Raw genomic sequence first — 23,566 nt, 5'->3', positions numbered from 1 at the left:
TCATTTCCCTCCATTTGCTATTGATAACCCTGCTATTTAGAATGACCAGAGGAGGGTAGATTTATTTTAAGGCTTCTTGCTGTCTTGTTTCTAGTAGCAGACTTGTTATTGTTAAGGTAGCTCTGGTATTTAGTCTTAGAATTGGGTAGATACAGGTTCAGACCTCTGCCGCGTATTATTCATATGACCATGGGTAAGTTACTTCACTTTTCCTGATTTTGCTGCAATAGGGATGTTAATGTTTACCTCCCTGGCCTGCTAGGGTTCATGGGATAAAATATATATTGATTACATAAAGCATCTGGCATATTTTTTTCCTTTTTTGCATTTTCCTGTAGTAGAAAGCAAAAGGGATCATTGTTTTTAGAATAAAAGAGGACATGTTTGGGGACTCCCCTGGCAGTCCAGTGGTTAAGACTTCGCCTTCCAATGCAGGGGGTTCGGGTTCATCCCTGGCTGGGGAGCTAAGACCCCACATGCCTCGGGGCCAAAAAACCGAAAACATAAAAAAGAGAAATAGTATTGTAACAAATTCAATGAAAAAGACTTAAAAAAAAAAAAAAAAAAAGGACATGTTTCTATCCTTTGCTCTCAGCTCAAGAACATGGGGTAGAAGAGGATTTCTTTTTCCCCTTCTTTCTATTTCCCCTTTACCCTAAATTCTTATTTTTAAAAATTAAAACAATATATTTTTTTATTGAAGTATTGTTGATTTACAGTGTTGTTAGTTTCTGGTGTACAGCAAAGTGATTCAGTTATACATATACATATATATGTATATTCTTTTTCAGATTTTTTTCCATTATAGGTTATTACAAGATATTGAATATAGTTCCCTGTGCTATACAGTAGGACCTTGTTGTTTATCTGTTTTACATATGGTAGTGTGTATCTGTTAATCCCAAGTTCCTAATTTATCCCTCCCCTTCCCCCCTCAGGTAACCATAAGTTTGTTTTCTATGTCTGTGAGTCTGTTTTTGTTTTGTTAAATACGTTTTGTGTGATTTTTTTAGTTTCTACATATAAGTGATATCAAATGATATTTGCCTTTCTGTCTGGCTTAATTCATTTAGTTTGATAATCTCTAGTATGATAATCTAAATTCTTAGATTCTAGAGTATCTACCAGTAGCAGTCAGGTTTGCAACTGACCTCAGGCTAAGGATGTTGCTGACATTTAATATTACATTTTTATCATATTTATAATTAATATAGTTTTATGCTTTTAAGTCATTCCCACACAGTGGCAGAAATAACTTTCATTATCATGCCATAGTTCATCATTGTTATCATATTTATCAAACTTTTTTTATAATTGATAATATCTATTAATTTGCATGTTTAGTTCTAACATGTTCCAATTAAATGAAGAGTAATGAGAAACCGTCTTAATTTTGACCATTACAGAGACTTTTTCTAAAATGTATTTTGAACTTTTTGTCTTATCTTCTAAGGCTTACTGTCTCATGTGGTAGCCACTAGCCTCATGTGGCTATTTAAATCTAAATTTAAAAAAAATCAGTTCCTCAGTCACACTAGCCACATTTTAAGTGCTTGGTTAGCTACACATGGCTACTGACTGTCATATTGGATAACACACAAACGTTTCCATTGTTGTAGAAAGTTCTGTTGGACAGTGCTGGTCTAGAGCATCCTAAATGTAATTTAATCTTTAAGCTGACTTATTGGGCTTCCATTTCTGAGTATAAGGTATTGAAGAGTACCAGTGACTAGTCACTGACTTAAGGACATATTATAAAAGTTACTTATGGGACTAAATATTGACTTGGATAACTAGCTTTATGGTGTTCTTACTAATATATTAGACCAGGCATTATTTAAGCATTTTATGGTATATTAATTAAATTTCCCCTAACAACTCTATGAGGTTGGTGTTATGATTATTTTCATTTCACAAATGAGGAAACTGAGATAAAAAAGTTCAGCAACTCAAGGACATGCAGTGAATAAGGGACGGAGCTGGGATTCATACAGAGGTCTTGCTCCAGTGCCCATGCACTAAATTCTGCCTCTTGGCTGTCAGTATTTATCAAAATTTGAGGCTTTTTCTGTTTTTTTTTTAAACATCTTTTTCTTTTTTTTTTTTTAATTTGTTTTATTTTTGGCTGCATTGGGTCTTTGTTGCCGTGCACAGGCTTTCTCTAGTTGCGGCGAGTGGGGGCTACCCTTTGTTGTGGTGTGCGGGCTTCTCATTGTGGTGGGTTCTCTTGTTGCAGAGTACGGGCTCTAGGCACGCGGGCTTCAGTAGTTGTGGCTCATGGGCTCTAGAGCGCAGGCTCAGTAGTTGTGGCACACGGGTTTAGTTGTTACGCGGCATGTGGGATTTTCCCGGACCAGGGCTCGAACCCATGTTCCCTGCATCGGCAGGTGGATTCTTAACCATTGCGCCACCAGGGAAGCCCTGAAGCTTTTTCTTAAATGAGGGGTGCCAAAAAATATTCTACTTAATTGAGGATCCTATGAAGAAATAAGTGCAAATGGGAAATACCAATGCAGGAAACTAGAAATAAGTGATAGAAAACTAGTGTTTTAATTTTGAAATACATTGTCTAAAATTGAAAATAAAATCTTGTATGAAAGTCAGCAGTTTCTAAATAGGGAGGTGGTGGAGAAATTGGAGTTGTCATGAATTCTTATACATGGGGGAAAATAATATCAGAGGTAATAGACTAAAAAGCATCACTGAATATACTGGCAAAATAAAGGAGTTAAATATAAAATCTGTGGCTACCAGCAGTGCACAGAATATAAAATAATACTGAAAAATAAAAAAGAAATTATATGATTTGATTCAGTAAGCTTATTTTAGTCAAGCTTTGCTTGGTTACAAGTAAAGGAAATCAGCACTGGACGTATCAAACAAAAAAGAAAAGGAATTTATTTGGTGAATAATAGGGTATTTCACAGAACCCAGAGGTAGCTAGGTCTCTTAAGGGAATAGAACTTAAGTTCTTAGGAACCTAGGCAGTATATTTTCTTCTCTCTTGCTTTTTGCTGAATGGAATATCTTTTCATTTCTATAAACTGACTTTCTTGGCCATCCCATACCTCTCAAGTTCATAGCTTTTTCATTCAGGAGACCAGCCCAGACTGTTTAAGTCCTATTACTAAATTCCTGAAGAAGAAAATTCAGATGAACAGTTTGGGTCAGGTACCAACCCTGGTTCAAATCCTTTAATTTGTTGTTGTAGTACTGACTTTTCAGGGCCCTGGGGATGGAGCCAATGCTGAGAAAGGGCTGAGTGAGCTAGGCAAAATGCTACAAAAAGTTTCTGATAAAAAGCAGCATGTGTCCCGTGTTGGGTGAGAAGAGTTAGGATTTCAAGGGAGGATATTTTTAGGATTCAGAGCCTTTCCTTACTATCATGTGGGTAGCATGTCTTTTTTAAAAAAGGGATTTCTAATAGTTATCATTTGTTGAATGTCTACTCTGTGCCAAGCATTAACTCTGTACTACAGTGTTTCACATATATTTTGTCATTTACTCCTCACAGCAATTCTGTGAGGCTTAGAGGTTTGACTTGTCCAAGGATGCAATTAATAAGGAGAAGAATAAGAATTCAAGCCCTTTTGGGTGATTTCAAACCCTTTATACTTTCCATTGCATTACAGTATATTAGAAACAGTGACCTTTAGTCTTTGAGATGTTGACTTACAGCATCTTAAACTTCTTGGTCTCAAAAATTATTTAGTGCCCAAAGGGCATGCGTTTGTGAGTTATATCTATCAAAATTGTATTAGAAGTTAAAATTAAGAAAAAAGTCAAAATATTTATTAATTTACATAGAAATAATAATAAACCCATTATATATTAACATAGATAACATGTTTTATGAAAAATAATTGTATTTTCCAAAACAAAAATTTAGAAGAGTGGTGTTGCCTTACATATTTGCAAAATTTTAAAAATATCTGGCTTAATAGAGACACCTGGATTCTGTTCTGTGCCTCTGCATTCACTCTGTTGTGATAGCACCCATCATATAGCATTTGAAAAGCTCCACTCTACACTTATGAGAGGATGACAGTGAAAAAGGCAAATAATATCTTACTCTGAAAATTGTTTTGATCCTTCAGGTCCCCTGAAAGTGTCCCTGGACCACACTTTGAGGACCACTGAACTGTAAACATCATATGTAGCAGCTTAAGCTGTTTCTTTAGTATTTTATGTGTATCACATCAGGATCGTCTTCCATGATGTTATTAGCCTTCTGCCAACACTGATGCCTTATTACTCATATAATGTCATGGAGGCAGTGTGTGTGGAGATACGATATCCAGTAAATGTCCTACGGTGAGTTGAAGCAGTATGGTTGCAGAGAGGTCAGGATAAACACTTTAATGAGACAAAGTAAATACATGTTACTCAGAGGACGTTTATTATTACATATACACATATTTTTAAAAACTAAGTATAAGAAGTATTAATAGCAGATTCTGTCTGGGTTTTTAAATAACATCTGCAAAGATGGCTTTGAGTGTTCTTGTATCAAAGGGACTCTTGTTTATTAGCTTTCCAGCTACTCAAGAGACATAGAGATTCCAATAGATAGAGTGAGATTAAATGCAAAATACGGTACTTACTTGATGACGGAATGTAGTTCAGTGGTTAATGTCCGAAAATATTTATTTTTCTTCCCTAAATTGTAGAGTAAAATATTTTTAAGATAAGAATTACATTTATAGCATAAAGATGTCTTTTGACCATATGATCCCTAAATTTTAGCCTGAACGGAGTTCTAACTATGAGTATGGCTTGTATGAATTTAGAATACAGTTTTATGAATCTAAGATTATATATTTGAGTAATAGAGTAATTTGGAGAGAATCTAGAGAAGAGCAGTAACTATATTATGGTTCTTAAATCAGATCCTATTGGAGTTCTGGACTTCAAACTTTTGAGAAGGAACCTAAATGGTGTTAATATTGTAAAATATGTGAAGCATAGTTGTGAAGAGAACTCTGACCAGTTCTCATTTTCCAGGATAAAATTTAAAGAAATTTTCTTCTCTGTAGCAAGGGAGATACATAGATTGGTCTGTTAAAATTTATTATTATTATTTTAAACAAAATGAATTACTGTATACATTTGGTGAACTTTTCTTCCCTTGGAGATAAAGAATATTGTTGGTTTCCAAAATAGGTAATAGCAGGGCTTTTAAAAATGACATAGTGAGGTCCTTTTTCATCTCTGATTTTATGATAAATAGCTCTGAAACCACAGTTCTGTTTACAAATGACAGTTGTCTCACTAAGTCCCTCAAGTTTTTGCATAAGCTTTTTGTGAATATTCTTGGAATTTTAGGGGTGAAACAAAAGTTGTGAAAGTCAAGAGTTTTGAAATGTGAACTTTCTATTTGTGTATTGGATTCTCTATCCTAAATTATGATTCTTCTACCTATATTTTCACTTCAAACCAATGAGAATTTTTTGGGCTTGTCCTTTAAAAAGATCATTGCTCATAGGAAATTCAAAGGCTCAGTTATTCATACCTTAGTGGTGATTAGTTTGATGCTGTCCACTTTCTTCCTAAATAGAGCAGAGATCAACTGCTTTGAAAAGGTTAGAGTTTTTACTGGAGGAGAAGAGCAAGTAATTAATTTTGGAGTTTATAATACCAACTTTAAGGGCCAATCTTGGAGGCTTATGGCAGTGTGAGATGGGAGAGCCAAGGTATAGAAGGTACTTAGAAGTATGCCAGATATAAACTATGTGTATTGAAATTTTATCAGGAACAAGCTGGTCCTACACCAGGAAAATGGAAAAACTTATTTCTTTATTTTCCTTGTTACACTTCTGTCTTTCTGCTGCAGAATATCCAGCTGGGGCTTTTATACTCTTAGAACTTTGATTTATAGAACTCCTTTATAGAATAGGTAGGATTTTGTGGGCTGCTTCAGGAATCATCATAGAATCTGATTTCTGTGGGAAAAGTGTATGTTCAATTTTCATATGCAATCTACAAACAAAATTTAAAAGCACAGTCTTTTCTGGATCATTTCTTTAGAGTAAATAATTGAATGAGGGGCTCATTTCCATTGAGCTTGATAAATGATTATTGTGTGATTTAGGGCATGTAAGTCTAAAACCACTGAATAAGAGTGACAGTCATTTAAAATTTAGAAAATTCTGAAGAGTATGAATTTGATAGGAATAATAATAGCTAACATTTATTGAATGCTTATTTACTGTGTGTTAGAGACTCTTCTTAGTGCTTTGTATATATAACTCATTTAATCCTCACAACAATCCTTTGGGGTGGGTACTGTTTTTATCCTCACCTTACACATGAGGAGACTGAGGTATAGAGAGGCTAATTTACTTGTTTAAGGGCACATAGCTAAAAGTGGAAGAGCTTGGATTCCAATCCAGACAGTCTTGCTCCAGAGCCTGTGTTCTTAATCACCATATCTTTTCTAATGTAGGACGTTGACTGTTATTTTCCTGAAATTGAACTAAGAGTAGAAACTTTGGCTTTGCCGGTGTATGATAACTAATTTTGAAAAATAACAGCAGCTACTTTTGCTTGGAAATAGCTTAAATTATTGCTTCATTTATAAATTAAAAAAATTGTTTTTTTATGTCACATGCTTCCAAAATGTAAGGTCAATCTGTAGTAGATTATTTTCTTTCTTGTTAGGTTTCTGCCACAATCAGCCTTGGGTACCCAAATATCCACATGTACTGCTCTTCCTATAAATAGAACTTACTTGCCCTTTTCCCAAGGGAAACAACCCAGAGTTTCATCCAGTTATTATATCCAGCTGAAAGTCTAAGCTCTCTGGGTGCATTCACTTTCATTAGATCCCAGAGTGGCTTTTTGGTTTATAGTGGTGAAGGAATAGGATAATAGCAATAAAATCTTTTATTCAGAAAACAGGATAATGGGAAACACAATATAGTCACTAGGCCATATCGATTATAAAATCCTCCTGGGTAGCAGTGGCAGAGACTCCATGACAGTATAATAAGTTCCTTGATTCTGCTCTTTGATGGGCTCTCCATTGTCCCCTGTGTCCCCTGTGCCCTCTGAAAGGTCTCACGTTGTCCAGTATCCTCCATGGCCACATCTGTGGTGGGTATTGGTGAAGATGCCCTATCTGGGAAATGCATAGGCTTTATAGCTCACTTCTTGTTGATTAGCTTGGGTATTATTTTGGAAACTTGAGGCTTTTGCAGTCTAGACACCCCTCTTCCCCTTTACAGTCATCTTAAAAAGCTTAGTTTGTAGACTTTTTGCTGCTTTGAGCCAAAGGACATGCCTAGGCAGAATTTTTTAATATGAAAATTCTGCCCTTTGTGCTCTACTTACCTCAGGGATTTCTAACCTTTTGGTGCCATGGAACCCCTTCAAAGTCTGGTGAAACTTGTGGACCCTTTGCAGAATAAGGTTTCAAAATTCATAAAATAAAATACTTAGGATTACAGAAGAAACTAATTATATTGAAATATGGTTAGCAAAATATTAACTTTATAACATAGAAATATATATGCCTTTGAATTAACACATTAAATAAAAAATCTAGTGACCAATCTAATACACTGTTATAAATTTGAAGTAGTCGATGAGTTTAAAAAGTTGAGATTCTGCAGCATTTGTCACATATGAATATATTTGTGATTTTTATTGATGGCAAAGTCACAGGTACTGTTAATGCTGCTGTGATTTGTTGTCTACTTTTGTAATTAAAGGAAATGCTAAGTTTCACAAGTTAGTGGAAATAAAGAATATATTTTCCCCCATCCAAGTTCATTCACCTCTTTTAGCTCCTGAGGGAATGATGGCTCTGGGTGGGGCCATTTGAAGTGATAGTCTTGGGTGGAAAGTCAGCACCCTCACAACATTGCTTTTGTGTGGCAAGACACCAGTCTTCTCTACTGCTAAGGCTGTAGTTTTGCAGCTATCACTCAGTTACTTCAGTTTGCTACTTCAGAAGCAGTTGGTGTTTTTTTCAACCGTGTAGGGCTTTAAATTATAGGAATTTTAGCTTGAATTGCAGGCCATAGGCAGGGAGTACCTCCCTTAGCAAACCTGCATTTTCTCTGCTTGCAACTGTAATTGAAGTTTATTTCCCTTTTAGGACTTTGTTTTAAGCGGCTAGAAGGAGCCAACACATGCCAGTATTCTCAATTTTTCCTATAGTATTTCTCTCCTTGCTGTATAGCCTCAGTTGGCATATGGTTTGTTTTCCAGTTACAGTAGGTGACAATTTGACCAAATCCTTTGTCACTCTTGAATAAGTGTAACCAGCTTTCCATTCTGCAGTATTAGAGTTCTTAATGTTTACCTCAACAACTCCTCTAAGAGAGTGTCTTATTTTAGGTCCTGTTACTTGTATCACCTCACTTCCATGTCCCACATTCCATGTTTGTTAGGAATTGCGTTCACCTGCTGGTAGAGATCTTTTTATAGTAGTTAAACACATAAAAAGTCTGGAAGGTAGGCAGTTCAGGGCTGGGGTGGCAGCTTCACAGTTGCTTCACCAAAAAAATCAGGGACCCAGATCCCTTCTCTCTGCTCCCATGTCCTCAGTGTATGGCTTCCATTCTCAAAGGTCACCTTATGGTCCAAGATGACTGTTGGAGCAATAGCTATTGTATCCACATTCCAGAGAGCAGGAAGGGCAAAAGGCATAATACCATCCAGAATAAAATTGGGATTGTATTCCTAAGGAAGAAGGGCAAAACAGATATTAAGTGGCAGTTAGTGGTCTCTGCCATAGACCTTGCTTCTGGCTGCCTTGGGTGCTGAGATGCAGTAACAGGAATTATGTTTTTTATATATGTATATTATGTTTAAATATAGGTATTTTTTGACCCCCTGAGATGTGTGTGATCAGAATTACTGCTGTGGTAATTACAAGGATTTCTTTTGAGTTCTCAGTTGCTCAGTTTTTCACATGCCAAGTGTTAAGACAAAATGCCAAGTGCTAGGAAGGGAGGGAGAGGATTCAGGAATATCTAGGTCACATCACCATTACCCTCATTATTCTTACTTTATTTTCCTTGATGCCTTCGTCTTACCTCCATTTAGGAAAGCCAGCAATCTCTCTACCCATTTCCCACCTTTTTATCCTGTTGAAAACTTTCTGTGTAAGCCATGGCTACTCCTCAGTTGTTAGGGAAGTTACAGAGGGAAACCAAGCAATGTGCTAAAGTAGCTAAAATGCATATTTGGGATCGTATCAGTGGCAGAATTTCATTAAGTGAGGTCAGAACCCCCTCCCTCCTCTTATGTCATAAATTAGTGTGGAGTTGTTATATCTGGATGCTCTTTACCTTTTCATTGTATAAAGAAAAAATTCCTTATTCTTTTAAGCAATAGATACCATCATAGATTTAAGAACTTCAGACATAATTTTTTCATGCCTTGGTTTATCCCACAAGTAACATTATCTTCTTATCTTTGGCTTCCATCTTCCCATTTTTCTCTACTTTTCCAGTAGAACTCTCTGTGTTCCTCTGTATTGCTAACTTGTCAGTCTGTGCTGAGTCTTGCTTTTTTCCAGTTCATAAAGGACTTTGATCTTGTGGTTATCCTTAGCTCATACTATTGAGTCCTCTTTCACCTCTTTTAGCTTTTAAATGTTTGGTCTTGTTTTGGGAGCAGCACACCCATACCTTCATTGGCTAGTCACTGTTTCAATCATTTAGCCACCATTTATTGACCCTTTATCTACTGTGTTCCTAGGCATTGTGGGAACAGAAAAGAATAAGAAAGTTCCTTCTTCTAAGGAGCTCATGGCCTCATGGGAGAGAGGTAGATAAAGGTAATTTAATTCTGTGTAAGTTCTGTGATAGAAGTATTTATAGTCAGTGGGGGTAGGATCTAGTTCAATTTAGGAGATGGAGGATGGGAAGAGTGGATTGATCAGGCTTTCTGGAGGGGGAGGTGTTTGGTCTGAGTCTTGATGAAAAAGTAGAAGCCAGCTAGGCAGAGTGGGAAGGAAAAGGCATTCCAGAAAGGAAGACTCATTCCTTATCCAAATACTGTGTTATTTTTCAGATAATGTGTACCTGGCATGGTGTTGGGTAGCATCTGAAGTACTAGTGTATGGTCACTATCCTCAATGGGGAGGTGGGGGAAAAGGGAGTGAGGGTAGAAAGCTTATGTTCCAATTATGCATGTGAAACAGCATGATAAAGCCAAACTGAGGTTATAATTGCTCTAGGAATTAATAGAGAAGGATTAATAAAAGGTTAATGAAGCTAAAGTAGTTGAGGCATTCAGATTTAGTATAATACGAGAAGGGGAACCATTTGAAGTTTTTGGGCACAGTGACATGAAAACATTGCTGGCATTTCTCTTGGAGTATATACATGGACTCTGGAGGTAATTAACAGGGAGGAGTGGTGAGGAATCAGAGCCTAGGAGGCCAGCTAGGAAGCTTTTGGAATGAGGTGAGGTAATGAGGGCCTGACATTTCTTAACCAGATTTCCATAACCAGATTCCTCAGAGCCTCCCATGCTGTTTTTAAATCTGCCACCATCTGTTCTCTTATACAAGTGGACTTCTGTCATCACCATTCCACTAAGAGGTTTCTTTCTAAAGTTACTTGATGATCTGGTCAAATCTAATGGTCACTTTTTGTGTTCTCAGTGGAGAGCCACTGCAATAACCAGCCTAAGCAGCAACAATAGAGGCACTTTTTACCTCACTACCAAGAATATGTAAAATTTAACAAATTGCAAAGAAAACAGCAGCCCTGCTTTTTCAGATTTTAAAATTAAGAAAGATTTTTATACTCTACTTCAATGAATAATTCTTACTCATGATGCCTTTGATGGCTAGGCACCAAATTCTTTCCAGCCTATTTAGATCTTAACTTTCTTTAAGTTTTAGCTGAAGTTCTTCCTTCTCTACCTCTTAAGGCTGCAGCCCATGTTGTCCTCCACCTTTTTCTGAGCCATTGCAGCACCCAGAGCTCTTTTCCAGCTCTTTCTTGTGTTTGACCTTCCTATTGGAGTACAGGTTTCTAGAGGACAGAAACTTTATCATACTTGCTGTGTGTATAAAATTTTACTCTAGGATAGCCTTGTACACGTGTGTAAGTATAAATTCTTGTTTATTTTTATAACAGTATTAAGTACCTACTTAGTGTGTGTTCATGTTATGTTACTGAGACTCTCCTAACGTCTCAGTGGCACTGGGGGAAGGAAACAGAAGTTAAAGATGGTTCTCAACAGGGAGCATCTGCTGTATCAGCTATATTCCAATTTGGAATGTACTTTTACATTACCTTTGAAAATGTATGTGACTGGCTGCTTTGGGAATTTGAACAAAATAAAGCTACTCAGTGGAGACTTAATTGAGGCAAATAGGATGATAGCATGGTATAATAATAGCCAATGTTCGTAGAATAAAATGTGAATAATAATAGCAGCAACTACTGCTATAACCACTACCAGTAGCTAACATTTATTGACTCTTTACTCTTTGCCAGTCGCTGTTCTGAGTACTTTATATCAGTGAGAGGTAGGTACTATTATTTTAATTTTACAGGTAAGGTATGGTAGAAAAACTGCTGGATTGGGCATCAGGAGATCTGAGCTCTGGTATTAGTTCCGCTGTTAACTATTTGTGTGAATTTGGACAAGTCTTTAACTTCAGTAGACCTTAGTTTTTCATCTTTAGATTGGAGGCCTTGTTCTCTAATCTGTAGGGTACTTTGCCCACTCTTTGACATTCTGTGATCTCTAAATTATCTTGGCTTCTTATTCCACAAGTTTCTATAACTTATTTCATGATGGGAACAAGCATTTCTGGCTGAGATTGTAGAGCAAGGTGCTGTATAGAGGAATTTAAAGTTCAGGTTTCAGAGGAATGCATACAGCAGAGATGGGGAGGGAAAATGAAAAATGTAAAACTGTTAATCAAAATATTGGAAAATATTCTATCTGCATTGCCAGTAGTTAATATTCTACTGGCAATGCAGATAGAATCCTCATGGCTATCTCTTGATTTATAATTGCTATTGCTTAATCTTATTTACTTTATGGTTCATTAGTACCATCCCAAGATACTCCTAGAATAATATTATTAACTAATACTTATTGAATGTTTCTTCTATGCATAAGTTATCCCATTTATTTCTCAAAGTAATACTTTAACCGTAGGTACTATTATTGTTTCATTTTACAGATGAGATGGGGTTTAGAGATAGTAACACTTTCATAGTCTCACAGATAGTAACTGGTAGAATAAGTACTTGAATTCTGGTCTGCCTGACTCCAGAGCCTGTGTTCTTTATTAATTCTACATTGCCTCGCAGAATTTCAGATGCTAAGCACATACTCCAGGTTGCTTTTTGCCTGCAGCCACTTGGAATGAAGGGTATATATGGGATTCTTAGCCACAACTTTTTTCTTTTTACTGAGATACTTTAAGTTTCTTATTTTGTTTTCTTTTTCCCTTTATTTTTATATCACTTAGAAGCCTTTCATTCCTCTCTGCTTTGTTGTCTGGCTCACTTCTCCTGCTTCTTTGATCCCAGGATAGGAAAGTTTGTACCTTTTGTTGAAAGTTCGCCATTCCAGTGTGAGGTGTCAATCTTTGTTTCTATATTTTTATCTTCCATTCTTAGAGCAGCTTTCTTCTTTCTCCAGAATATGTGTTAACCTGGCAGATGTTGTTTTTTCTTTTTTCTTTCTTTGGGTGATAATGGTTTGAATTTTTCAGCCTTGGAGAGAAATAGATTACAGAATCCAGATCACTGGATGTTTTTGTAAGCCTGTCCTTGAGTTTTTAATGCTTCTTTTCTTGCTGTCCATTTATGTGATTTTATCTCATATCCTACACTCCCGGATCTTTAGTTTTCTTAAGCTTGTTCTTTGACTTTTTTTTGTTTTTAAACTTCCTGGCACTGCCTATTCTCCTTTTCTCTAGTTCATCAGTGTCCTTGAGTTTGCATTTCTTTTTTCAGTCAACTCCCCCAGCTAGCTTGTCTCCTTGCTATTCTTGTCTCCCCTGCTTTACTCTTCCTATCTCCCACCTGCCCAACTTTACCTTCTTTCCTCCATGTAAATTCCTGTGCTTATTTCTCAGTTACTTCTCTGACCTCTTGCCTACACTTTAATTTTGGTATTCTTTTGTATGATTTCTCTAAAATTTGTGTAAAAGAAATGCCAGATATACAATCTTAAGTTTTAAAAGGGCCTGCAGTGTTGGTGAGTAAAGAGCTGGACTGCAGACAGATTTATTCATACTATGATCCTGACTCCCTGTTTAAAGTGACAGATAGTCTTTTTAAGAAAACTGGCCTCAGAATTACTTTGTGTGTATGTATTGTTCTATCTCTTAAACAGTTTAAAACCAAATTTGTTGTGTTTGGAGAGGAAGAAATTAAGAAAAAAGATTGGAAATGTTGATCCCTTAAATATTTGGTTTGGTCATTAATATACTCAATCTTTTTCCTCCAGATTTAACTCAGGCTTTCCCTCACTTTGGAACTCCTAGATTTGTGAATATTGGATATTTTGAGAAGCAGGGGTTCTTTCCTTGATATTGACTAAGGAGTCTATTTACCTTCAGGATGACATCTGAACTGGAGAGCAGCCTAACATCTATGGACTGGTTACCACAGCTCACCATGAGAGCAGCCATCCAAAAATCAGATGCTACACAAAATGCACATGGAACAGGAATTTCCAAGAAGAATACACTTCTTGACCCAAATACAACCCTGGACCAGGAAGAAGTCCAACAGCACAAAGATGGGAAGCCTCCATACAGTTATGCCAGCCTCATTACATTTGCAATTAATAGCTCACCCAAAAAGAAAATGACTCTAAGTGAGATTTACCAGTGGATTTGTGATAACTTCCCATATTATAGAGAGGCTGGCAGTGGATGGAAGGTAAGGATTTTATTTAAATTTTTATTTTTATGCTGTAAACAATAACAATACTGGCTTTTATTGAAGATAAAGCTTTGTGGAGGCTTATATAATTAAAGATGAAATTCTGATTACTAGTCATTTTTAGGATTAAAAAAGGAAATTAAGTGTTTTAAATTAGATGAATAACTTTATTTTGGGTAGAATATTAATTTGTTAGAGCTTTCTTATATTAGAGGACTGACATAGCATAAAGTATTGGAGTAGAGATAACGTAGCATTCACTAGAAAACAATACCCACAGGTCAGTTAAGTTGATAGTGTGTCTGAGGTTTAAAAAAAAAACAGTATAGTATTGCAACTAGTACTGTTTTTATCATCAAAGATTTTTAAAAAAACTATTTCGAAAGAATTCTAGATTTATAGAAGAGTTTTATAAGTAGTACAAAGGGTTCCCATATATCCTTCAATCAATTCCTCTTTGTTAACACCTTATATAACCATAGTACCATTATCAAAACTAAGAAATTAATATTTTTGACTAAGCAGTACTGTTAGCTGCTAAGTAAATTACAGACTTCGTTCAGATTTCACCAGTTTTTCCCACTAATGTTTTTTTACGTTCTAGGATTCAATTCAGGATCTAATCTAGGATCCCACATTACATTTAGCTGTCATTTGTGTGTCTCCTTAGTCTTCTCCAATCTGTAACAGTCCCTCAATCTTTTCTTGTCTTTTATGACCTTGACACTTTTGAAGAGTACTTGTCAGGTATTTTGTAGAAAACTATACAAAAGAAATAGTAGTTGTAGTTTGGATATGTCTGATATTTTCTTGGTTAGATTGAAGTAATGCATTTTGGGGAAGAATAATGCAGAGGTGATGTGCCCTTCTCTGTCTATCAGTCATATCAGGGGGAACTTGATGTCAGTATGTCTTATTACTGGTAATGTTCACCATGGTTCTTTGGTTAAGGTGGTGTCTGCCAGGTTTCTCCACTATAAAATTACTATTTATCACTTTGTAAATTATGAAATGTTTTGGGGGAAATACTTTGACAGCATGCAATACCCTGTTTTTCTGAAATTTTTGTTCATTAATTTTAGTGTTCATTGGTAGATCATTACAGCAGTTTTTATTGTTTTCTAGTGGTGGTTTTCTCTTTTCCGTTATTCCTTCTATATTAATTGGGATTCTTCCCAATTAATATGGAAGCTTTGTCCCTTCTTCCCCTTTTATTTATTTATTCAATCGTATATTTGTAATAGTATGCACTCATGGATATTTATTTTATTTTTTGTGCTGTCGTTATTTGTTGCTCAGATTTTTGCTGCTTTTGGCATTGGGAGCTCTTACAGGTTGGCTCCTGTGCCCTTTGATACGGTACAGTTCTTTTGTTTATTTACCACTTCTTAACTTTCTGGCACCACAAGATGTTCCAGGCTCATCTCGTATCTTTCCTGCCTCAGCTCTAGAATCAGCTACTTCTTAAAGAAGCCTTAGCTCCTCATCTAAGCTTTTTGAGGAACCTTCAAATTAGTTACCTACCTAATCTATGTTATATGGCAAATAATTCAGTTTTCTTTTGTATCTGCACATTTTACATTCATATTCTTATGTAGGAGTTATCCAGTTGTGTGCTGTGTGGGGTGTGTGTATCTGTGTGTGTGCATTTGTGTGTGTGCATGTGGAAAAAGGGGACTTAACAGAGCTTTAGGTCTGCCATCAGCTGGTAGTTCCACTTGTTTCTCTTAAGCTTTCATGTCTCAACACCTTTGTCTTTTTTATTTGAATATACTTATTAAAGGCATTTACTGAACTACTGTGCACCAGTGATGTGTGCTGTGTATCATGCCAGATAATCAAGTGCCTTATGGGAAGGGATTTCTTTTGTATAGTTTCCTGTATTCCATGCACTAGCACAGTACTTCCATTTAGTAAGCCTCAATAAATGCAGCTTGAATGAAGCCAGAATCCTGGTCCCAGCTTTCTTTCCTAGCTTTATTTTTTGCTAGTTCCCTCTCATGTACTGTTTCTTCTACATATTCCAGCCTATTAGTTGTCCTAGAAATAAATATTTTGATTTTTCTTGCTTTTGTTTTTCTCTTACTTGTCCTTGGACTTTCTCTTGCCCTTTGTCCAGTTGGCATTATTCTGTTTATTCTTTAAGCTCATATGTAATCTCTCTTTTCCCTATAGAATTAATCTTTTGTGTTTCCATATGTTTTATTAATAACTCTATTATAGAACTTACAGATTTTTGTTCAGGGATCTTGTTTCAGAAAGTCCACCTTGAGAGTGCCAGATTTAGTCTGCTGGATTTCTTGCTGCTGGCCACCCCAAGTTATGGTCTGAAACTGGTTTAGAAGTGGTGATACAGTTTCATTTGGAAGATACATGGTTTGGATGTAATGAAGAAGGAAGGATGGAAAGCGAAAAATGGGAATAAGTTGAGAAGGATAATGTTGCTTTTTAGAACTAAAAGATACGCCAAGGAGATTATCTAGTCCAGTCTGTTGCTTTAGGCAGACCTTTAATATTCCCAGGGATTGCTGTTTCATAATTATTCTTTTAAAAAACTTTCTTCCACCCAATTTTAGGAGCCTAGAACTTGCCATCATTACTTTAAATTTTATTTTTGTAAACATAGAAATATTTTGAATATCTCACATGGAGACAAATGGAAAGTGGTTTATCTTCTCCTTTGCTCAGGTCCTATCTCTGTTTTCATGTTTTAGTTCCCATTCACTGTCCTAAGATTTGTTTAGCATTACTTGTACAACTTGCTGCTTACTGTTTCTTCTTCAGGTATGGAAGAGATGGGTTAGGTGAAAATGGAAGGTCATATAGAACTTGTGAAGTTAGCTTGTATTGTTTGAAGAGAGGATGGAAGAAAGATCCTAAAGCAGTTGTCAGCCACCTTTCCAGAAATGTAGAGCCAACTAAAGTCACCCAGAGGAGAAAATGTTGTCGTGGTCACTTAAAAGGATTCAAATAGAATTTTAATATTTAGATGAACTCCCTTTCATTTTGTGCCAGGGCATTGAAGGGAGATTACGTATTAAAAACAATTCTTTGAATAGTCCATAAGAGTTATAAAAACTCTTTGAATTTCCATAATTGAATGATTTTGTAATCTGAACTAGAGGAAAAGGAATTTTTTTTGTGCTATTCACCTTACTAAAGAAAATTAACCTATTAAGTTACTGGAATTTAGGGTAATAAAAAGAAAAATATAAAAGAGTGGTATGGGCATGTGGGGGTGTATTCTACTTTTCTATGTGAAGAAAAAAGAGAAATAAGAATGTATTATGTGTTTGCTTATTATTGTAAAAAGAAAGTTAGGAATAATAAACTGGAAATATAGTAAACATAGTTACCTATAGGGATGGATGGAACTGAGGTAGAAGAGATAGAGAAGGGAATAAGATTGTGAGTGTACCTTTTTATATAGTTTTGAGTTTTGAAACATTTAAGTGTTTTACACATTCAAAAAATATGTTAGGAAGTCAAAAAGGATGAAAAAAGAAAACCTTAAAACTGAATATAAGTAGAAATAAATAAGCCTTATATCAAATGTATAACATAATCACACAGAAAAATTCAAGAAGTTTTGAAAAGAGCATACCAAAGTTGAAAAGAATTACAAAAGAATCATGGACTTCATTTAGTAGATTTGTCTTTGGAATGGTAATTTGCTAGAGGCAGTCTCTCTACCTTGTATAACCACAAGAAAAGAAGTTGGGAGTTGGGAGCAATTCTGAAACAATCTTATGTGCATGGTAGGATAGAACAAATGAGTACATATATTAGCGTTTTGGGGAGTCAGGACTCTCACAGTGGGAGAAGAGAAATAAAGGTGGGAATGTGGTGGTTGATTTGAATGAGAGAGGCCAGTTTAAACTCAAGTGAAAATAAAAATCAGTGAGAGTGCTTTTAAATTCAGATTCCTGGGTCACAACTCCAGAGATTTTGAATTAGTCATCTTAGATCCTAGGAATCTGCATTAAAATTCATCTCAAGTGATTCTGGTGTAAGTAGACTGTACTTTCGAGAAACTACTTTTGAAGCTGGGTTTTCAAGGCCAAGCAATATGCCATTATCAGTTATTTAACCCGGGCTATTTTTCTCCAGCTTACTCTCTGCCATCCTAGTTATGTCTACCTCTACTCTCCCAACTTCTTTTCTTTTTTTTTTTTTTTTTTGAGGTACGCGGGCCTCTCACTGTTGCGGCCTCTCCCGTTGTGGAGCACAGGCTCCGGACGCGCAGGCTCAGCGGCCACGGCTCACGGGCCTAGCCGCTCCGTGGCATGTGGGATCTTCCCGGACCGGGGCATGAACCTGTGTCCCCTGCATTGGCAGGTGGACTCTCAACCACTGCGCCACCAGGGAAGCACCCAACTTCTTTTCTTAGGGTTGTTAGAGGTAGTGTCTCCCCAAGTTGTGAGGTCTGAAGTCATCTCTTTTCTTCATTATGTGTTGTAAATACATGTCTTGGCTCTCATATCTCTCCGGGTGTTTTTATTTTCTAAATATGCTTTTGGTATTTTTTCCAACAGATTTGTGATTCCCCTATGAAAAGCATTATACTCTAGGTTCTGAGTTGGTAGACAGGATCCCTCCCCTTATGGAGCCTACTTACATTTTGATATAGAATACAGTATGGAGGAGGAAGACCATTAAACAAATTACTGTGTGGTGAGAAATGCACACTTGGCCTAAGCTAATAATTTATGAAAGTCAGAAAGGACTTCCTTAAAGAACTAATGTTTAAACCAAGAATGAATTGAAAGTTAAGTAGACTCAGTTAGGTGAAAGGGATGGAGGAAGGCTGGCAGCAGTAACTTTCACAGGGGGAGCAATAAATGGAAAGCCTAGAGGTGAGAGAGACCATTGGAGGGGGTTAGTATAGAGAGCATGACAGCAGGATAGGGTGAGATTATGAAGAGTCTTGTGGAGGCTTTAAGGATTTTAGGTTTTATCCTAAGTGCAATGAGGAGTTACTGAAAGGTTTTAATTGAAGCAGTAATGTCAGATTTGCCTTGTGAAGAGGTAACTGCTTGTTGGGTAGAGAATGGTGGAGGAGGGGTAAAGAGAGGAAGGTAGAGGGTGGACATCAGTTAGGAAGCTGTTGTACTAGTTTTGGTGAGACTGGTGTCCTGGACTGAGGTAGTAACAGAAGAGATGGAATAAAGTAGGTAGATTGAAGGTAGACTTACAAGATTTGGTGACAGATTTGTTTTAGATGGTGAGAAGGAGGGAGGAGTTAAGGAAGTCTTACAGGTTTCTGATTGGAACAGTTATATGAATAACTGTCTTTAAATAGAGAAGGGAAAACTGGCAGAAGACCGCACGGGGAATAAAGATTGAGTTTAGTTTTAAACATGTTGAGTTGGAGGTGTTTCTGGAGATGTCTAGTAGATTGTTGAGAATACATGTTAACTCAGGAGAAAGGTCACAGATGGTTATTGAAGCCATGGCTGTAGATGAGATTGCCCAGGCAGCAAATGTAGAAGTGAAAAAAGGACAGTGGCAGAGTCTTGAAGATTTCCAGCTTTTAAGCTTTTTGTAGAGGAGGAAGATCTAAGTAGAGATGTGTTCTTCCACTGTGAAGCCATTTAGAAAACATGACCATTTTGCTTTCTTCTTCTGACCATCTTGATTTTGTTTTTTTCCCATCTTGGAACTTTTTAGATGGGTAATTTTTCTGATTAGTTCCTTCTTTTCCTTGTCTTCTTTTGGATTTGGAGTGAGTATTGTTTATGATTTCATTTTATCTTCACTATTATTTTATTAGTTATACCTCTTCCTAAATTTTGTTTTAGGATGTGATTACTCTAGGGTTTACCACCCACATCTTTAACTTATCACACTCTACCTTCATTATACCATTTTATGTATAGTGTAAGAACTTTATAAACCTTACACAGTTGACCCTTGAACAACCCGGGGACTAAGGGGCGCTGACCCCTGCACAGTTGAATGTATAACTTTACAGTTGGCCCCCCATATCCATGGTTCCTCATCTGCAGATTCAACCAACCTTGGATTGTATAGTACTGTAGTATGTATTTATTGGAAAAGTCCGCATATAAGTGGACCTATATAATTCAAACCCGTGTTGTTCAAGGGTCAGCTGTACTTCTAATTCCCCTGAGCCAACCTTTGTGTTATTGTTATTGTACATTTTACTTTTACCTGTTATAAATCTCATAAATAATTGTTATATTTGCTTTAGACAGTTATCTTTTAAAGGCATTACAGATAAGAAAAAGTGATTTTTTTTTTTTTTTTTTTTTGTGGTACACGGGCCTCTCACTGTTGTGGCCTCCCCCATTGCGGAGCACAGGCTCCGGAAGCGCAGGCTCAGCGGCCATGGCTCACGGGCCCAGCCGCTCCGCGGCATGTGGGATCTTCCCAGACCGGGGCACGAACCTGTTTCCCCTGCATCGGCAGGCAGACTCTCAACCACTGCGCCACCAGGGAAGCCCGAAAAAGTGATTTTTAAAATTTGCTTTCATTTTCACAGTTCCTGGAACTCTTCATTTCTTTTTGTAGATCCAGGTTTCCATTTGGTATCATACTTCTGCCTGAAGAACTTCCTTCCAATATTGCCAGCCAACTGGCGGTACAAGAAATGACTTCTTTCAGCTTTTGTTTGTTTAGAAGTCTTTATTTTGCCTTCATTTTTCAGAGATATTTTCACTGGATAGAGAACTGACTTTTTTTTTCTCTTAGTGTTTTAAAGATGTCACTTTGTTGTCTTCTAACTTGCATGGTTTTTGAGACATCGCTTTAAGTCTAATCTTTATTTCTCTGTGCATAATCTTTCTTTTTTTCTCTTGCTGCCCTTCAAGATGTTCTCTTAATTTTGATTTTCAGCTTTTGGGCTATAATGAATATAGTTGTGTGGATTTTTAATTCCTTCTGCTTGGTGTTCTCTGAAATTCTTGCATCTGTGATTTGATGTCCTGCATTACTTTTGGATGATTCTTGTCTGTTACATCTTCAAATTTTTCTTCTACCCTATTCTTTTCCATTTCTCCTTCTGGGACTCTAATTACGTGTATTGTTCCACAGTTCTTGGATGATTTTTTTTTTTTTGTATTTGTGTATATGTGCATGCCCACGTGCATGTGTGTTATTTTGGATAATTTCTGTTGATCTAGCCTCAAGATACCTGAGCCTTTCCCTAATTGGGTCCAGTCTACTGATGAACCATCTAGGGAATCCTTTATCTTTTATCATGTTTTTTATTTCTGTCATTGACATTTGACTCTTCCTTATAGCTTACACATCTCTGTTGAAATTCCCCATCTCTTTATGCAAATTGTGCACTTTTTTCTACTTGGTGCCTGAACATATTAGTCATAGCTTTTTCAAAGTTCTTGTCTGATATTTTTAACATCTGCGTCATCTCTCAGTTGGGTTTTGTTGATTATCTCTTGACAATGGGCTTTTTTCTTTTTTCTTGCTTTTCCATGTGTCTTGCAATTTTTGATTGAGTTCCAGCTACACGCGTAGAAGAATGGTAGAGATAGAGGTAAATACTATTTGTACCTGTAAATGGACAAGCATCTTTTTTCATAGGCCATTTGTGTGGGGAGTCAAATTACACTCATCAGTAGTTGAGCTGGATTTGGGTTTTGTTGTTGGTATCTTTGCCTTTAGTATACCACAGACTTTACATTTCTCCTGCAGTAGACTCCTGTTACCTTGTGCTTGGAGTGGGAGGCTTGGGTGCTGTAGGGTTTTCTCAGTTTTCCTGTTTTCTCTTTAGGTTTAGTTGTCTCTGCCCACCTTGCTACAGATAGGGGTCTCTGTCCATGCTCCTGCCCCTCCTCTCTCTGAAGGTTGTCATTACTTGTTATTCACTGCTGGGCTTGTGGTAGGGGCTGGTGTTTTTTTTTTTTGGGGGGGGTGTCTTGATCCAGCCTTAGTCTTATTCAGGCCCTTGGACTGGTGGGGCTTTTTCAGTGTTTTTTTCCCCTCAGCCAGGTTAGTTATCTTTGCTTATCCAGTTACCTTTGCGTGGGAGTTTCCCAGCTATAGTCACCCTCCACCTCAGCATGGTGTATTGGTGTAGGATACTGGCCCCTGGGTAGTTTCTGACACTTGTCCCATAGGTGAAAGGATTTTGCTTCCTCCATCAGTGGATCTTTGCCTGTATCCTGGGAAAGTGTTTCCTATCCCTCCCTAGAGGCAGAAGGGCTTTGTTTCCATTCTTTCCTCAGAAGTAATCTTTGCCAGAGCCCTATGGGTGAGAAGTTTTGCTACCCCTACCTCAAACTTAAGTTTTTTGCTTTGTAAGATCTGTAGAAGGTGGTGTGGCTTTTTTTCCCCTTGTGGCCATCAGTTACCTCCTTCCTGCTTATGCCACGAACGAGACTTTTCTCTGTTTTCCTTTCCTGCCCCCAGTCTTTCTTGTGAGCATATGGTGAAGGTCCAAGAGCTTCTTCTGAGCTTGAGAGTGAGTGGAAATTTCCCTTGTGTCTGGGATCCTTGCTACTCTAAACTGATACCATGCTCGGCCTTGCAAATTTTAGCTAATTTCTTGGGTGCTTGAATGGTGGCCACCTCTTTCTCCCATATTCTGCCGAAAAGTGAGACAGTTTGTCCCCTTTCTCCTTGAATGGGCTTATTCCTCTTAGGAATTTTCTTTGTTGGGCTGCTTTGCAACCTCAGCTCTCTGATGTGGCTTAAAAATAGACTTTTTTTTTTGGCTTACCCATTGGTTTCTCATTGTTTGGGAGGGATCATCAGTCTTTGTAGCTGTTTACATTCCAGGTAGAGGTGGAACTCCCATTCATAAGTTTTAATTGATGTTTGGTAATAAGATAGGCTTGAATTTACATTCTCTGGTCATCTTTTAAAAACTTCTTTAATCCCAGATTGCCTCATGAGAGGCAAGTTTTAATGTAGGCATTGTTAGAGTTCCAAAGTTTATATTAAAAATAAAATGACATTATGCCAAAATATAACCCCCTGCCCAATATCCAATTCTAAGTAGTGGCTAAATGCAATTGGAGCCCCTCCACCAGATACCTGGCCATTTTGGAACAAACAAAATTATGAAATGGATTTTAGAGCATTTAATTAAGAAGAAATGGCCTTTGGGTATTTTCTGTAAAAGTTGTGGCATAGTCCTGTTTATTGATGAAAGATTTCCTGTTTCACAGATTCTCCAGGTATCTAAGTGCGTTTTCCTTCCATCCAAGTTGTTTATTCTTTCTTGCTACATTGAGGAACCTACGTGTTCTTGCTGGCTTCTCTAGTCAGTGTCTTCCCATGTGGTTTTCTTTCTTAAATATTGTAGTGACAACCTAATTGGTTTTTATGTACTCTTGTAATGGAGCAGTGGAATTTTTTTGTTTATAACTTTTTAAACTCATTAAAAAGTGGTAACACATGTGCCTTGTAAATCATTTGAACATTGCAGAAAAGTGAATGGAAGAAAATAATCATCACTTATAATTCCATGTAGAATAACTCTTAGCATTTTGCATTATGGCTTGTTTCCAAGAATCAATAAATTAGCTAATAAATATATATCACAATTAAAATCATAATATGCATACAATTTTATATTTGGTATTTAACGTTAATCACAGACATCTTCCTGCATCATTGAAAGGTCTTACTAAACATTTAAAATGGGACATATAGTCCATTATTTGGAGTTTTGCAAAATGCACTAGAAACTGTCTTTT

At 36.8% G+C, this 23,566-nt stretch overlaps 1 protein-coding gene across 2 annotated transcripts in view; it reads left to right on the top strand.

Annotated features, from left to right (window-relative positions):
* FOXJ3 (forkhead box J3) overlaps positions 1–23,566 on the top strand; it is a 134,843-nt gene that overhangs the window by 28,872 nt on the left and 82,405 nt on the right. For both annotated transcript variants that reach the window (XM_060089632.1, XM_060089631.1), the window contains exon 3: positions 13,553–13,877. In XM_060089632.1, coding sequence (XP_059945615.1) covers positions 13,553–13,877 — 325 coding nt within the window. The remainder of the gene's footprint in view (positions 1–13,552; positions 13,878–23,566) is intronic.

Source organism: Mesoplodon densirostris, chromosome 2, assembly GCF_025265405.1.
Source record: "Mesoplodon densirostris isolate mMesDen1 chromosome 2, mMesDen1 primary haplotype, whole genome shotgun sequence".
NCBI classification, from domain to species: Eukaryota; Metazoa; Chordata; class Mammalia; order Artiodactyla; family Ziphiidae; genus Mesoplodon; species Mesoplodon densirostris.
Note: the sequence above shows the minus strand (reverse complement) of the source record. Positions and strands in the feature narration are given on the sequence as shown.